Here is a 15805-nt window from a genome sequence, read left to right as displayed (position 1 = left end):
CTTTGCTAATCAGGCAAATTGCAGTTTACATTCATTCAAATTGCATCACTTCATCATTTATCCTGTTGGACTTTTATGTGAAATTGTCATAATTAGCATGTCAGTTCTTGACTTGTCCCAGTGACCTCGAACTTTGACAACCAAAAATCGTATCCGTTTTCTTGACTTGATAATTGCTCCAAATTTGAAGAAAATCAAAAACAAACTTACATTTTAAAACACTACTACGCCCACCGGATGGTATGTCCAGCCTGTAGATTTTATGATTAGGGGGTTGTTTCAGGAAACTGTACCAAACTCCGAGCCGATCAGCATGGCAAGGGGCCTCAAATTCAACAAATACCTGGAATGCATGAAGATGTGAGGAGTAAGAATAACAGGAAGTCTTTTTTAAAGTCATTTAAAACAGACATACTTGTATGTGCTTGTTTATACCTTGTTTAGGAGAGGAAAGAAGTTCCTGACAAACTGCATTTTTTTCAAAGATTCTCTGAGCTCCTTGGCCTCACTCCATGAAATGTTCGTGATGAAGACAGTTTTTGATGCATCATCAACTCCCCGCTGCATCAAGAACAGGAAGTGAACAATCAAAACCAAAAGTTAAAAAGAGCACAGAGACACACAGTTTTTCAAAGTAAAAGACAATATCTTAATTAAGTTTCCTGTATTCCCTTCAACTGTTGACAGATTCCAGTAGTTATGTTAAATGTATTGAGACAGACAAACGCAGGAATTAAAATAAATTCAAAGGCATCTGTACACACAAAAGTTACATTAAGAATCTATTTTAAAGTCCAAGTGTAGCTTAGAAAAAGAAGATGGAATTAAGTGCATGTGTGTGTAGTACTTACAAAACCCAGCCGCTTCATCAGTGCTTGATAAAAGCAGAACTAAAACAGAAATCAGAGTAGGCATTTTTAGAAGACAAAGAACAACCCACCTCACTCATCTAATGTCGATACACTACAGACCCAGAGTGTATACATTTACTTTACAATGCAACTCAGCATTGGCTTCACTTTTGAGACCCAGAGGTGCCCCTTGGTTTTAACCAATGTGCTTGTTTTTATAAATATGCATGTTTTCTCTATTATTTCTCTCGTATTGAATTGACTTCTATAAAAACAGTCAATAAAAGCAGAATAGTGTACGTGCTTACCGGTGCCATTTCACAGCTGTGAGAGACAACATGGAAAGTGAGTTTCAACCCTTTGAAATAAATGCCCTTATGTGCTTTCAATATCTTCAACACATCCTTGAATTTCGGCATAAAGACGAAGGCCTAAAGAAAACCAGAGACACAAATGTATTACTACTTCTATTTACTTGATCAAGGTACTTTTTCATTACTTTTTCACATATTTCAATGTGTTTAAAATCAGTCTCATATAGGCACCAACAGTGTATATATAATAAGCATGCAAAAAATCTCTAGCTAAATTAGTTCACAAATTAACTTAACAAAATTCAAAGGTTGCACAACTCTAAAGAAATGGAAGAAAAAAGGCTTTACAATCACGCAACACAAAAAACACTAAAACACAAACTATTTAACTAAAAAGCAACAACAGCAGAAACATGTGATTGATAAACCGAACCGATGCAGATTCATAGCCTGGTGCCTACCATGCACGTCTGAGGGACAACATAGATGCTGTCTTGTAAATATTGAAAGCCAAATGGCATGAGCAGTTTGGCGAGGTCCTCCTCTGTGTAGCAGCCATCCTGATACTTCGGCAGGTTGGTGATGAGCAACAGCTTTTTTTCAGGTGAAGTAAACTGGGAAAATGAAGGAAAATAAAGTAGGAGAAAGAGGTAAGTAATTACAAGGCATAAATGGTTCATGTTTGTTAATAGAGTCATCATTGCATAAGGAAGATAACCCGCCACCCTTTCTGCTGATTTAAAAACTCTGCTTTAATAAGAACTGTTGCACTGCAGTCATTATCTAATGTCTCGGTGAAGAGCATAGGCATTCTAGCCAGTAGTCCCCGATTGCTCTCTTATTCATATCGTAGACAGGTTTGGGGCTGTTAATGGGTAGTTGAGTTGTGATGGAAAAGCCCTGGTGTCCCAATGCATCTGAACAAAGCGGGGCCAGCCTTATAAATGTGAAAGTCTGCCGCCCATTACAAAAGAAATGGCCGTGGATATTAGTTACATATTGTAACTCCAGATTCTATGAGTATAGGCTCTAAGGATAGCTAGTGGGTATATTCCTTCTACATGGGCCCCACCTCAGTTACACCTTGTGTATAAGTTGAGCTGAGGCCAGACAATCGGCTCCCAACTCTATACTCATAGAACCAGGAGTTACAGTTTGTAACTAACATTGTATTTCGTAGAGGCTTCACCCTCGAAGGCAAACGCTGGTGAGAAAAGGACAAAGTAGGAAAGATGATGGTTATGCAAGTTAACAGTCTAGCATATAGCAGAGGAGGAAAGGGAACAGCTCTATAAGCACAATTCACTTTAAGGCTTTTCAAGACACACAGATTCATTGTACAATATTACGTTCCACAAGCATTAATTCAGGAAATTTGGGTTCATTTTAATGCTTATTTGTGCATCATCTGAGGGCAAAACTGAACCAAAACGGACTTCTTTCATAGCCACTTTTATAGAATAGACCTGTATCCTTATAGCTTCATAGAACTACATGTGTAGATACAGAACTTCATACAAGTGATTTGAGGAAACTTACATTTGGCAAGGTTTTCCACTTGAAGCACGCTGTGAAGGAGAGACAAATTAAATGGGAAACAAATTAGAGAAAGACCGTAAAATTACGATCACATGCAGACATTTTCTTGGATTTCTTACGTATTTTGTGTAGAAACAGGTAGTTTTCTATCATCTCCCCAAAAGTCAGAGGAGGCACAGGCCGCTTGTTGCTAGTGGAAGCCTCCATGGCTGATTCTGCATCTGCTTGTGTCTCCACTGCCATCTCAGGATCTACAGAAGACCACATTTAATTAAGATGAATGTCAGCATTTTGAAAGATCTTCATCATCTGCCCTTCTTTCTTTAGGTACATCTGCTGGATCCAGATTCATACAAAAAGTAACCACGACCCAAAGCCTAACTTTCTACCGATTTCAAACTAACTCTTGAACAATTTCGGAGATATCTTCTAACTAAAAAGAATTGGCGAGGTTCAATGGATAACCCTATGTAAACATATTTTACAAATTCATTGCTTCAGATAAAGAAAAAGGTCTCCAACATACCTTTTTCTATTGTTTCTGTCTGCGCCCCGCCACCTGGCAGCTCTTCCTCCACAGTGGCTTCAGTAGAGCTTCCTGCAGCCTGCTGTGTCATGTGTGAAGCCTCCGTCTTGGTCTCCGGTCCTTGTGCAGTGGACTCTGGTTCTGACGAGGTGCTCTGCTGGAGGTGCGGTACAGCTGTGACAGAGGTTTCTGTAGGCTCTGTATCAACTGTACTCTTAGATGGTTGACTCTCACTGGATGCGTCTGCTGAACTTTCTGGTGCAGCCGCCGTAGATTTTACTTGAAAGTTAAATTCTGTGGGATTGAACAAGTCGTTTGTAATAATAATCTTGCAGGTTAGATGGATGAGCTAAAGGTAACCCTATGCAAACAAAATGTTATACTTATTCACTTCTAATCAGTTCTCTCATAGCTTCAGAATTTTGTACTATATAAGCTAAGTAAACCATTTTTAAAAAGCATTGGAAGAGCTAAAAGAAAATGCATCACCACAAAGCTGACCATGAGGTTGTTTTACTTTGTTCATTAAAGTTGACTCTTTGGAGGTATAAGGTTTTCACAGGCCATACTTCAACATTCTTTGCCATCCATCCATTCAAAAGGTCTCCAACATACCTTTTTCCATTGTTTCTGTCTGCGCCCCTCCACCTGGCAGCTCTTCCTCCACAGTGGCTTCAGTAGAGCTTCCTGCAGCCTGCTGTGTCATGTGTGAAGCCTCCGTCTTGGTCTCCGGTCCTTGTGCAGTGGACTCTGGTTCTGACGAGGTGCTCTGCTGGAGGTGCGGTACAGCTGTGACAGAGGTTTCTGTTGGCTCTGTATCAACTGTACTCTTAGATGGTTGACTCTCATTGGCTTTGTCTGCTGAACCTTCTGGTGCAGCCGCCGAAGTTGTTGGTTTTTCTTCTTCCTCAGCACAACTTCCAACTTCCATTGGCTCCACCACTTCAACTACCAGTTCACCAATCTCCATTGGTTCAGCGACTTTGGCGTCATTTGCTTCATCAAGTTCTTTTTCAAGGACTTTTTCTACAACCATGGCTGTGTCTTTTGCCACAGCTTCTTGAACCTTGGTTTCAGATTCTTTTGGTTTGGATTTGTCTACATCAGGCTGATTTTCTGGAGTTGTGGACTTGGATCCTGGTGATGTATTTTGCTTTATCACAGCCTTTCTCACGGGCCTTCTCCCACGTCCCTTCACAGGCAACTTTCCTGTTTTTATCATTTTATTTGTCGGCTTGCCTGGGACGATTTTTGTTTTTGAAACCCAGACTTTTGCTTGAGTTGCTGAGCCTTTAGCTGCACTTTTCTGGAGTTTGCCTGTTGTAGCTCTTTTGGCTCCAGAAGGTGAAGATGGAGGCTTTTTAGGAAGATGAATTGGAGGCTTGTCAGATGTAGGGAGAAGGGCCTTTCTTGTGGCAGTGGAAGTGGTTTGAGGTGTGGAGACGCTGAACGTGGAAGGTTTTCTGTTAACAAAAGAGAGTTACATGGGTCATGTAGGAGGAAATGGAGAAATTCAAGGTTCAAGGCACAAAGTCAATGTCACAGTTTCAAGTGGTCTTCACTATAAAATAATACTATACTTCACAGGTTGAGATCCTGGAATGACGTTTACTCAATTCCCACAAAAATGGAGGCTGATTTTTTGACAATATGTACATTTCCCTAAAAGTGCCATTTTTCCCCCGACTGAGGACACACATTTTGGCAGCAACTGAATATTTATAGTAATATATTGACAAAAACAAGTTAATCACTGTTGAAAAGAGGTCTGTGTGAAACATATCTTACTTCAGGGGAGGCTTATTTTGCTCCTTCTCCTGGGAACCAAAGAAAAGAGACAAGTTACTTCAGATTAATCTGCTAATTGACAGTTTGACAACTAGGGCTGTTGAAGGGAATTTCAGGAGTTGAATCTAATTTGAAAAGTAAAAAGAAAATTATAGGGAATGAAATTTGAATGGGAAGGTTGACCGTCCTGCTGACAACACCACAGCCGACATATATTATTATGTATATTTCCCAGAGACAGAGAAAGAAAAGACAAAAAGTGTAATAATACCTTTCCTCCAACAACAGTGATTCGATTTCCTTTCACATCGAGGCTCTTTAGGCTCTTCAATTTTTTTGCGTCTTCCTCTTTCTCGAATCTCACGATTGCCTACATGTGCACACACACAAACATACATATCTGTGCGTTACTACAACCATCAGGACCATATACTCACACCAAACGTTGACAGCTCACCACCACTAACTGTTTCATCTTGGAATCTGCTAGTCTGCTAGGGACAATGTACATGGCGGTCACATTAGTGTTGGATATTTTTGATGTAATTTTCACGTTAAAATTGACTTTTTTAACATCGCTGATGTTAAGAAATTGTTCCTGTGCAGATTTGCATGACGCATCATGTTCTCAGTGAACATAAGCATGTGTCTGGGCCTGCATACAGCTTTCTGGGCCTGAAGGGTGGATTGTGAAGATGTAGCTAACAGCACTATATTTTGAATAGTAAGAAAAGGCAAAGCATCAGCAGATACAAGACTCTCTCTATACATACCTTCTGTGCGGACCGGAACATTACAACTGACTTGGTTTTTCCAAAGTTCTTTATAGCAGCCAACAATTCATTGTGAGAGACGTAATTATAAACCCCCTCCAGTTTCACCTCGGTTGGTAGCGAAGATTCATCAGTCTGAGCAAAGAGAGAGAAAAACACAAACGTTTAGACCAAATATAATGCATCTGTGTTGTTTTTTGAGTTCAGTGTATTTACATCAGGGACCATGTACAAAAATACATTAATCTCAAAAGAGAGAAGCGATGTTTGTGGAAGAACTTGCCTCGCTCTTTTGCAGACGGGGAGTTGCTTTAGAAGGCTTTTTGGTGGAGGAGGAGGCAGAAGACGAGGAGGGCTTTCCTCCAACGGAAGCGGAGGAGGATGACGATGTGGACTTCATCTTGGCTAGCTCGGCTATTAAGGCGGGAGCCAGAGTTTTAACCACAGTCTCCAGGTCAGACTGTTTTGACAGAGACTGGACAGCTAGAGGGACAAAGACAAAAACGAGTGTCAGACAACATTGCAGTGTGTTGGTGGTTGCGAAGTCTCAAACTGCATCTCTATTGTAAGATGAAAACATTTAGAGTTAAAGATCGTCAAATCATGAAGAAACCACAAAAATAACAGGTTGTATTGGTGGCATTCACCTGTACATTGCGCGTTAACAGATGCAGGTACGCTTCGACACAAAATAAGTCTTTAAACACGGTGTTAAGTTGTTAAGATGTTGGCAACTTCTCAAACCTGATGTTTCCAGTAGTTTCTTAACCAAGTTGTCTGTATTGTTCGACTTTCGTTTGGGCGATCGTCTCTCGTTGCTCCTCCTTGTTGGCGACCATCTCTCGTCGCTTCTTCTCGATGGCGATTGTATCTCGTCGCTCCTCCTTGGCGGCGATCGTCTCTCGTTGTTCCACCTAGGAGATGATCGTCTCTCACGGCTCCTCTTCGGAGACGACCATCTATCGTCTCTTCTCCTTGGTGGAGATTGTCTCTCAGGGCTTCTTGAACGCGGCCAATAGCGGGAGGAAGTAGGGCGGTCATACCGCGGGGAAGGGGAACGAGACCTGGACCTGGTAAAAGTTCAGATCAAATCTAATGACAATCTTAAAAATATAAAGTTTTGATTGTTCAAGGGGGGACTAAATTTAAAGAGGTTAAAATGCTGATGCAGATATTTTAAAAGGTTCTGCAGGAACACATTTGGTCATTTCACTTATTGCTCGTTTTAGAATTTATGCATCACAGACCTGCGAGTGAATCTGGAGCTGTACGGCGATTGTGATCGCCGACTCTGTCTTTCCTGTCTGCCCTCTGAGCGGTGGTACCGACGGGGACTAGGCGAGCGGCTTCCATGTCTGGCTTCCTGACGATGCTGGGAAGTCTGTGAAGAGGCTGAGGGTGAGGGCTTGGCATCTTTACCTGCAGCACTGAAGAGAGCAATGGATGGGAAAAGCATAAGGAAAGCAAAGTTTTCCAAAATCAATAGGGTACTGGTTCACAAACTGATCGTGGTTGCAACATGTTTGATGGATCCGGATGGATTTTAGCCCTGAATTGGTCGAATAGGGCAACATTTTTGAGGGGGGTCATGACGCCTGACCAATCACCCGAACGACCAGTTTCCAGTCTGATTTCCAACAATGCTGCTGTCAAAATATCTGTTACAAACTGTAGTGAGCTTGTTTTAATACTGATGGAATCGTATTTTAATCTTAAGACTGCTTGTACAATTGTCCAGGTATGAACAATTGGTGGATTCTTACCATGCCACTTTGTGATCGTGCAGAAAGACCAATTAAAATGTGTTGTGTGAGTTAACGCGACGTACATGAACAGTAAAATGACAGTGTCGGCCAAGCTTAACAAATTTACCTGAGTGCAATCTCACCATCCCACTCCGGGTATCTGTTGAAAACAAACACAAATGAAACATCTATTAAAAACAGCAAAGAGGCCACATGTTTACAAAACAGCCAAAGGTTTCTGCGGTGAGGTAGGCAGTCATAAAGCAGTTGAACTGAAGTAATGCTCATAATGTTGGAGAGCATCACAAAATAGTACGGGTTCTGCAGAATAGAACTCCAGAACAACCAGAGGAGGTACCTTAAAGAACCAAATATGAACCCTGACAGAAGTTGAACTAGCTTGGCAAAAGGCAATGGTTATTGAAAAGTAACAAGATCTTGACGAGGAAAAGTTAAAAGAAGAAACACTGACTGTTTTCGGAGGACTTTGCAGCTCTCAAGGTGACAGCTGCTGTTCTGGTGGGAGATCCAATCCTAGTAGTCGGAACAACAAACAGCATTAGATAGACCTCACTATCATCACAACTGCTATCAGCTATCAATATCAACTCATTTATGTGATTGTCTGACAACAGATATCTTTTATTCAACATTACAGCAGCGATAAAGAAACAGCTCCTCCTCTTTGTTGGTCTGTTGAGTCTCTCAAGTCCAAGTGTCCAATTCAATTTCTCTGCTATTGTGTACACAGTTTGTGGTGATGTGTGTTGATATAAAAAGAGTCTTTACAGCAGTCACCTGAAGAACAAGAACAACCTTGAGCCCAAGTGAAGAGTTGCATTATTCGCCAGCAGTAAATAAAGAGTTTAAATCAAGTAGTGAGAAGTACATGCGTAGTACATGGATTAAATCCTTTAGAGATGTTGGCAGCTCTTTTCTTTATAATCACAGCAGACCTTGGTCAACTTTGAGTGCAAGAGCAACAACTCATTATCATGACATATAACAAACACAGGAGTGCCAATACAAGCAACCAAAACTAAGCTTTCTTCTTGGGTTCTTGGTAGTGCGATGTCTGGTTCTTCAGTCTTGTGCTCTGGAGTCGGCAGGAAGATGTGGAAACTGGGAAGAGGAGGGGCTTGGTGGGTTTTTTTTGTTAAAATTTGACAAAATGTGAAATGTCCCAAAAGGACAGATGGTCGAACAAAATCTTGCTGATTGTGTGGTTTATGGAGTATGATGCTGATGACTTCAGGTTCATGGTTGGAAATGTTTTGTACAAAAAAGGGAGCTTGGCTTCATAATAATATTACATGTATACCAATATTACAAAAATGTATATCTACTGTTCGATATGAAATGAATTGATGTAACAAAGTGTATTACTGTATAGCTCCAATGGTAAGAATAAAAAGAAACAAATTACACAACTAGGGATGCACTGACCTAACTTTTTCAGACCTAATACCGATACCTTGACTTTGGATATTGGCCGATACGGAGTACTAATCCGATACCAATGTTTGGCTCACTGTGTGGAGGTGATTGGGATCATTATTTTAAGTGTAAGGCAACATCAGGCTTGACCTTAACATTGCGTCCCTAACTTTGTTAAATTTAAATGTACTAAAATGTTATTTAAAAAAAATAATGGTATCCAATATCAGTATAGGAATCAGTGCATCTCTACAACAACTAACAACTGTTTCGTTGTATTTTAACTGAATACACAATCCAGAAAAAAAAAAGAAAAAAAAAACTGAGAAAGAAGGAAAACAGTCCTCTTCTATCATCCTTTGATGCTCTAGTTCTTCAGATGTGCAGATTCTTGCTGGTCAGGTCTTCTAAGCCCGTTGTTCCATTTTCAACAACCGTCCCAGGAGTTGTTTGCGTATGGTTGAATCAAATTATGCTTCAGTCATTCGTCATAATGGTGATAGTCGTATACCAAAGACCTTGATCTTTATCTGTCTAAACATGACAATGATGTACTCACAACAGTTTTAAGTCAGTGAAATCGCATGTAAATCAAACATTGTATTGTAAACTTCAATTACAGATTAACAAAAAACAGTTAGCGGTGACTGGCATCCTCGGAGCTTTTTGGTCAAAAAATATTTAGTTTGAAGTACATTCAAATTGGTTAATGTAAAAAAGAAAAGAAATCACACCCAAAGATTGAAATCCAACCTTGTTTCAATATTTTACATAAATCCTTTCACATAGGCTTGAAAGTATCGCCCTTAACACCCCTTAGTTTGCCCAAAAAGGAAAAAATGTAACAATAAAAAATAAAATTTCAGAATGAAAAAAAGAACAAACATTTTAGATACTGAAATAAAAAGCCCACAATTCTCGTAAGGGAGGGAGAACAGAGTGCAGACTTCCACTCACCTTCATGCGATGACATTCTCTGTTACACAGACAACAGGTATGTGGAAAGATTCTCGGTGAGGCCGCTGCATAATCATGCATCATGGCCGCTGTTGGCAGGCCCTTGGAGGCTGCAGCCTTTGTCGGAGGCTGCCTGTTGGAAGGTGGCATCGTCCCATGGATGAAGCCCATCAGATCTGGGATTGGCTGAGGCAGAGGTGGAGGACTAACGATGGGGGGAGGACCACCAGGAATGAACACCGGACGCTGCATGGCATCAGTGATGCTGGGCATGTGAGATGCAGGGGGAACTGACTTTGCAGCAGGAAAAAATGGAGGCCACATGGCTTGTGATACTGGCTGCTTCGGTTGCTGCTGCATGGGCTGCTGCTGTGTCTGCTGCACCATCTGCATCTGCATCTGCTGTGTTTGCTGCACCGGCTGCTTCTGCATCTGCTGCTGCGTTTGCTGCACCGGCTCCTTCTGGATCTGTTGCACCGGCTGCTTCTGCATCTGCTGCTGTGTCTGCTCCTTTTTCCTCTGCTCAGCAATGGTTGACCCTTGTCCTGGGGTTTTACTCTGGTTCTTATTACCTCTGGTGTCATTACTGCCAATGAGCACAAGGCCAGGTCTACCGGGATGCACACCACGGAACAAAGTGCAGGGTGGTTGGGTTTTCGTTGTTGACTGGCAATCTGCCTCTGGTTCTTTCAAAGGAACGGGTTTGGAGGCTTCAGACTTGACAACTCTGATGTCCGTATCTTTCCGATAGAAAGGGTTGGCGATTGTTGGGGTTTGCAATCGGTTAGGCTGATCATTGCTTGGGGGAGCAACAAAGCTCGGTGTTGAACTGTGTAACGAGCTGAAACTGGAAACGGAACTTGCCTGGTCACGAGAAAAACCCAAGGCACTGCTTTTCACCTCTGTTTTTGGCATTGGTTCTCGACCGTGTCTGCTACTACTGTAAGTGTCCATCGGCAACATACTTCCACTCCCACCGCTGTTATCTCTACTGCCGCTGGTCCTTCCAATCTCTTCCCCAGCCCCTCCAGTATATTTGCCTGTATGTCCATAGTCAATCACATTACTCGGCTGGCGAACAGCCGGCAATATTTCCTCCTGGCGCATGCCTGCCCCTCCAGAATGACTCATTCTGGAGGATTGGGGTTCGGGACGGGGTATTGACTGAGCCGCAGTCGTAGCTCTCTTGGTCTTCTCAAGGCGAATTTGCCGTAAGATGAACGGCAGGTTAGCAGGGGTGATCTGGTCTTCAGGGTATGAGATGAGATGTTCCAAGTCCTCTTTTTCAAGTCCAAAATGCACAAGGATGTTAGAAGCTGACTCAGAGGTGTACTTTTGTCGATTGGGCTCTGTAGGGGTTGCAGGCTTGTCCGGAGGGGGTTTGTCAAAATCACCTAACCCCGGAATGGACGGCATATCACGTTCTCTGTCACTGGAAGCATTAAACCTACCATCAACACCGCTTGCATAGTTAGACGAAGCAGACGATGAATAAAATGTAGAGGGTTCATTGGCAGTGGGCCTTTTGTAGTTCGATGACCAGTCCAAAGAGCTACTGCCACTTTCAACTCCCGGGTATCTTTGTCCTAAATAGGCAGAGGTTGAGGATGTTGGGTAGGAGACCATCCCTGAGCCTGAGGAGAGAAGTTCCCTTTGAGTGCCAGTAAAGCGAGAGTCTATGGGCTGCTGCATTGGTTTGCCAAGAAGCCTCACCTCTTCTCTGGCTCTACTAATATGCATGTCTATAGACCTCTCCATGTTCTCGTCTATTGTGGCCCTACTCGGTTCAGGCCTGTAGCTCATCGACTGAGGCAGCAGCGGCTGAGTTATTCCCCCAGAGTTGGCAGAAGTCACAGAAGAAGTTCCAGGAGAGCTGAAGCTGGACCCAGGTCCAAGGCGAGAAGATACCGTCCGAGGGTCCTTCTCTGCCGGTCCACCGGAGAGTCCATACTGCCCCTGGGTGGCTCTTTGGTTCCCAGAGGCATAGGGGTTGTACAGGGGATGGGACATGGTGTTTGCAATCTTCAGAAGGTGAAGGAGATTGATGGCCGCAACAGTTGGGGAGGGGGGCGTTGTGGGTATGTAGTTTGCGGCTCGGCTGCCAACAGCGAGAGCGTTGTTTATCTGCGTCACTGCTAGCTGGGCTTTCAGTTGAGCCAGCCGCAAGGAGGCAGCCTGCTGGCCGAGCAGGAGTGAGCTCCTGTGGAGCCCTCCAAGCAAGGGGCTTGTTAGGGGCCGTGGAGTAGGAGAAGGGGCACAACGCTCCGATAGCAACGCAAAGCTGAAAAGTAAAAAAAACAACAACAACAAAACAAACAAAGGATGGGGTTATTGAATGGGACTGGACTTCAGCTTCTTGGATGGGTAAAATCCATCATCTGGATCGTCTTGTCTTGAAGTCGTCCACTCTGGTGCTGTAGGACACGCATTAATTCAGTCTATTTCACTTCTGAGTCTTCACTAGCAAGAAAGAACAGGGAAGGCAAAAGGCAACAAAACATAGATAACAATAGAAAACAAGGTCACTGGACACATCCAGAACAGACACAAACTCATTTATTTTTTTCCATGTTGTATCTCTGGTGGAAACAGTGGATTGAGACTGGCACCAGCAGACAACGCACATGGCAAAATTGTAACAGACCAGAACCGCAATTTCCATTTCAGGAGGTGACATTAGATCATACCAAAAGGTTCAGACAATCCTGAAAACACTGCAGTTAATGCTGATAGTGTACGACTCACAACATTGAACACTATACAGTAAGTAGTAAGTCATTTCAGACACACCGTAAAAACAAACAAAAACAAGTGTTGAGGTCTAGATTAAGGCTACATCCACACATTTTAAAATAATAACGAGCTACGTCCACAGGCCTGAAAACAAATATCACATCACTATTCACGTAAACTGGGCAGTATTACAGTACTCTACCAATAAAAGGTCTGTGTTGATACTTAAAATCTTCCTTTTGATACTCAAACAGACAGACCCAATACCGATACCTTGGCTTTGAATATTGGCCGATACAGAGTACTAATCCGATACCAATGTTTTATTGGGATCATTCTTTCAAGTTTTATTTTTCAAACTTTGTTACAAGGCTGCTGCTCTCTCTCTCTCTCTCTCTCTCTCTCTCTCTCTCTCTCTCTCTCTCTCTCTTTTTAATCAAAGTTTTATGGCTTCTGGCAGCGTGACGAATCAGGGACGGACACGTAATGACTGAGTGGTGCGGACGCTCGGCATAAACGTAGCAAAAGATATGCGCTTCAAAGCGGAAACGTAGCTGTGTGGATGTAGCCCTAAGGCAACGTTCAGACTGACTTTAGGTATGCCTTAAAAACTTCAGCCAAAGAAGCAGCAGGAGTGCTAATGCAAAAAAAAAACAACGCAGGATTGAGCTGAACAAATTGCTATGTCATCAAGCAAAGCGCTGCAGTGAGCTATCAAATGTATGCAAATGATTTACTAAATGAACATCATGCTGTTTTGAAGAAGACTTGAAACTAGAGATTGAGACCATAAACTCATGTTTACAATGTTTACTGAGGTAATAAATCAAGAGAGAAGTAGAGTCATTTTAGACTATACAACCAGAGGAGTCGCCCCCTGGTGGACACTAGAGAGAATGCAAGTTTTAAGACACTTCGGCTTCATTCGGCAGAACCAGAAGTTGCCGCCTGCTTCCACCTTGTGTCGCCGTCTGAATTTGGTGAATTTCATTAGGTTTACGTCGTATTTCATGTCTTGGGAATAACTACTATCGGTCTTTCTCATTCCCCGATTTGTTCCTTGCTCGATTTCTTTCCTCAACTCCTCGCGTCTTAGTCCCGCCCATGGGAGATACAAGAGGAGGAGAAACAAGGAGGGTAAACGTAAAGGATTATAGCGGTTGAATTGGATGTAGCCTACATTCAGTAAAAAGTATCGGGTGAATGTCATTAAGAAATGTGGTTAGAACAGAGCCTTATAGGGAGCTACATAGACTGAATGGCAGAAAGTCTGATTTGAGCTTAAATATATAAAATGTACGAACCCAAAAAGGAACATTTGTTACATTTGAAGAGTCCAGTGGTTTGAGATCACCACAGCTGTGTGTCACGCCGCTTGTATTTGTTTACGTGTGCCGAAAACACCTAACCCTTAGGACACACCTTAGTTTCCTTCACCAAGCCTCCTAGTTCCTCGCCCCTCGAGATGCTTTTTTAGGAATTGGGATGAGATCGATTTCCGGGTCACAAGCCGGAGGATCGTGAAGGCAACACAATCGGGAAATGATAAAGACCCTATGAGTGTAATTAACTCATATCAGGGCTTTGTTTTGCAAATGTATAAATGCGTATTGGCTGCAGAACTATCCCCAAAACATGCGCAATCTACTGCCAACCTCACCAGAGCCCTGTGCATAACGTTATATACACATCAACGCTGTCTTTCAGCCGTTACTGCCCAAACAGAGCTAATATGGCTAAACTTGCCTTGCTACTGCTAGCGTGCACTAGCGGAAGTCTTCGTGAGGGCCCGGTTACAAACAAACGTTTAACGCGGTTTGCTTCGCTCTCTACTTGTAAAAACAACGTTTCTTGTGTATCATACCTTCCGTTATTTGTGAATAGTTCACGTCTCTGGTGTTTTCAAACTCATCTTCGTGATGTTTGCAGGAAGCTACTCCAGAACGAAACTGTGCACTACCGGTTTCAGTGTCAAGCCTTCAAAGTAAAAGCGCGGACGTTACAAGTTAAACCGAAGCTGAAATGATCAGTTAGTTCTCAATTAATTCACTTTATGTCGGTTAGGTTGATATTTATGAGAGTATATTCGTCGTAAAAGTCCTGTTTTTAACACGTAATCATTGTTACAGAACTTCTTGTCCATATATTTGGGTTTCACAAGTCGTGTTATGTAATAATCCGGTAATATTTCGAAACCAGGGCCACCGAAATAAAATACATTTTAATTTTTCTACAAGTTCATACAAATAAACGAATAAATGCTGCTTTATTTCCTGTCCTCGTTAAATGAAGAAGGGTGTGAAAAGCAGAGAGGATACGTGTGTATTGTCATTATTCTGCCACACAGCGGCGCTATTCTCACATAAATTCGGTTAATACATTTATATATAGGCTCGTAATGGTGTTTTAAACACTGTATGGGTGGTGATCAAGCAGTTTTCTGTTTCTAAATTATACATTAATTAAGAATATATCAACACCCCGCCTCCCTCTCAAATACATCAGATAAAGTCAAAAACAGATGCGTGGATAAGTAACTTAAAAATACTATATTATTAACATCTATACAAGTGAAAACGAAAATACAAGATAAAAGGTGCTAAATGCTAAATGCAGTAACATGAATATTAACAACAGTATAATGTGTTTTGAGACACAAATGAAGTGAAATTAAAGGAGCAGTGTAGTTGTATAGGAACGTCCTTTTTTAGGGTTGCAGCATATTTAGTCTTTCATAATAAAAAGCTATTGACGACACAGACTGCTGAGTCAACAGTTTATTCAAATGTGACGGTGACTATTTGCATGAAAGGATCTTTCTCTGGTGGGGATTGCATCAAATTAATAATACATCCCCTTCATCCCTTCTCCCTGACCACAGGGCTTAACACCTGACCACGACACAACAGCTGACTCTGTGTGTGTGTGTGTGTGTGTGTGTGTGTGTGTGTTTATTTTAGGCTGTCATCGCTACCCTGACAGAGGCACGTGGCGGTAACCTCACCAAACACACAGATTTAGCTATTAAATGGATTTTTATCACCAATGTGGTTGAATTTATTCAACAGCACACTCATCAGAACACAAAACATTCGTTTTTATTTGCTTTCATCCCTTAAATATAACCTTCAAAGTACAGTGT

General features: G+C 42.1%; 1 protein-coding gene across 1 annotated transcript in view; it reads right to left on the bottom strand.

Annotated features, from left to right (window-relative positions):
• Nucleotides 1-14606, bottom strand: part of LOC137885855 (serine/arginine repetitive matrix protein 2-like) — a 15665-nt gene extending 1059 nt beyond the window's left edge. Inside the window, exons 1-19 of the mRNA XM_068728159.1 lie at nucleotides 14528-14606; nucleotides 9931-12211; nucleotides 8009-8070; nucleotides 7664-7696; nucleotides 7039-7218; nucleotides 6536-6861; nucleotides 6075-6274; nucleotides 5792-5926; nucleotides 5290-5388; nucleotides 5019-5047; nucleotides 3846-4693; nucleotides 3231-3524; nucleotides 2824-2955; nucleotides 2705-2733; nucleotides 1627-1779; nucleotides 1160-1282; nucleotides 852-890; nucleotides 436-561; nucleotides 211-343 (exon numbers count right to left, since the gene is read on the bottom strand). Coding sequence (XP_068584260.1) covers nucleotides 211-343; nucleotides 436-561; nucleotides 852-890; nucleotides 1160-1282; nucleotides 1627-1779; nucleotides 2705-2733; nucleotides 2824-2955; nucleotides 3231-3524; nucleotides 3846-4693; nucleotides 5019-5047; nucleotides 5290-5388; nucleotides 5792-5926; nucleotides 6075-6274; nucleotides 6536-6861; nucleotides 7039-7218; nucleotides 7664-7696; nucleotides 8009-8070; nucleotides 9931-11940 — 4951 coding nt within the window. The 5' untranslated portion in view covers nucleotides 11941-12211; nucleotides 14528-14606. The remainder of the gene's footprint in view (nucleotides 1-210; nucleotides 344-435; nucleotides 562-851; nucleotides 891-1159; nucleotides 1283-1626; nucleotides 1780-2704; nucleotides 2734-2823; nucleotides 2956-3230; nucleotides 3525-3845; nucleotides 4694-5018; nucleotides 5048-5289; nucleotides 5389-5791; nucleotides 5927-6074; nucleotides 6275-6535; nucleotides 6862-7038; nucleotides 7219-7663; nucleotides 7697-8008; nucleotides 8071-9930; nucleotides 12212-14527) is intronic.
• Nucleotides 14607-15805: the final 1199 nt, after the last annotated feature.

The sequence above is a fragment of the Cebidichthys violaceus genome, unplaced genomic scaffold (assembly GCF_023349555.1).
Source record: "Cebidichthys violaceus isolate CVI_PGR_0920_01 unplaced genomic scaffold, fCebVio1.0.p SCAF_41, whole genome shotgun sequence".
Classification (NCBI taxonomy): Eukaryota; Metazoa; Chordata; class Actinopteri; order Perciformes; family Stichaeidae; genus Cebidichthys; species Cebidichthys violaceus.
This window is presented reverse-complemented; position numbering and strand designations above follow the sequence as displayed.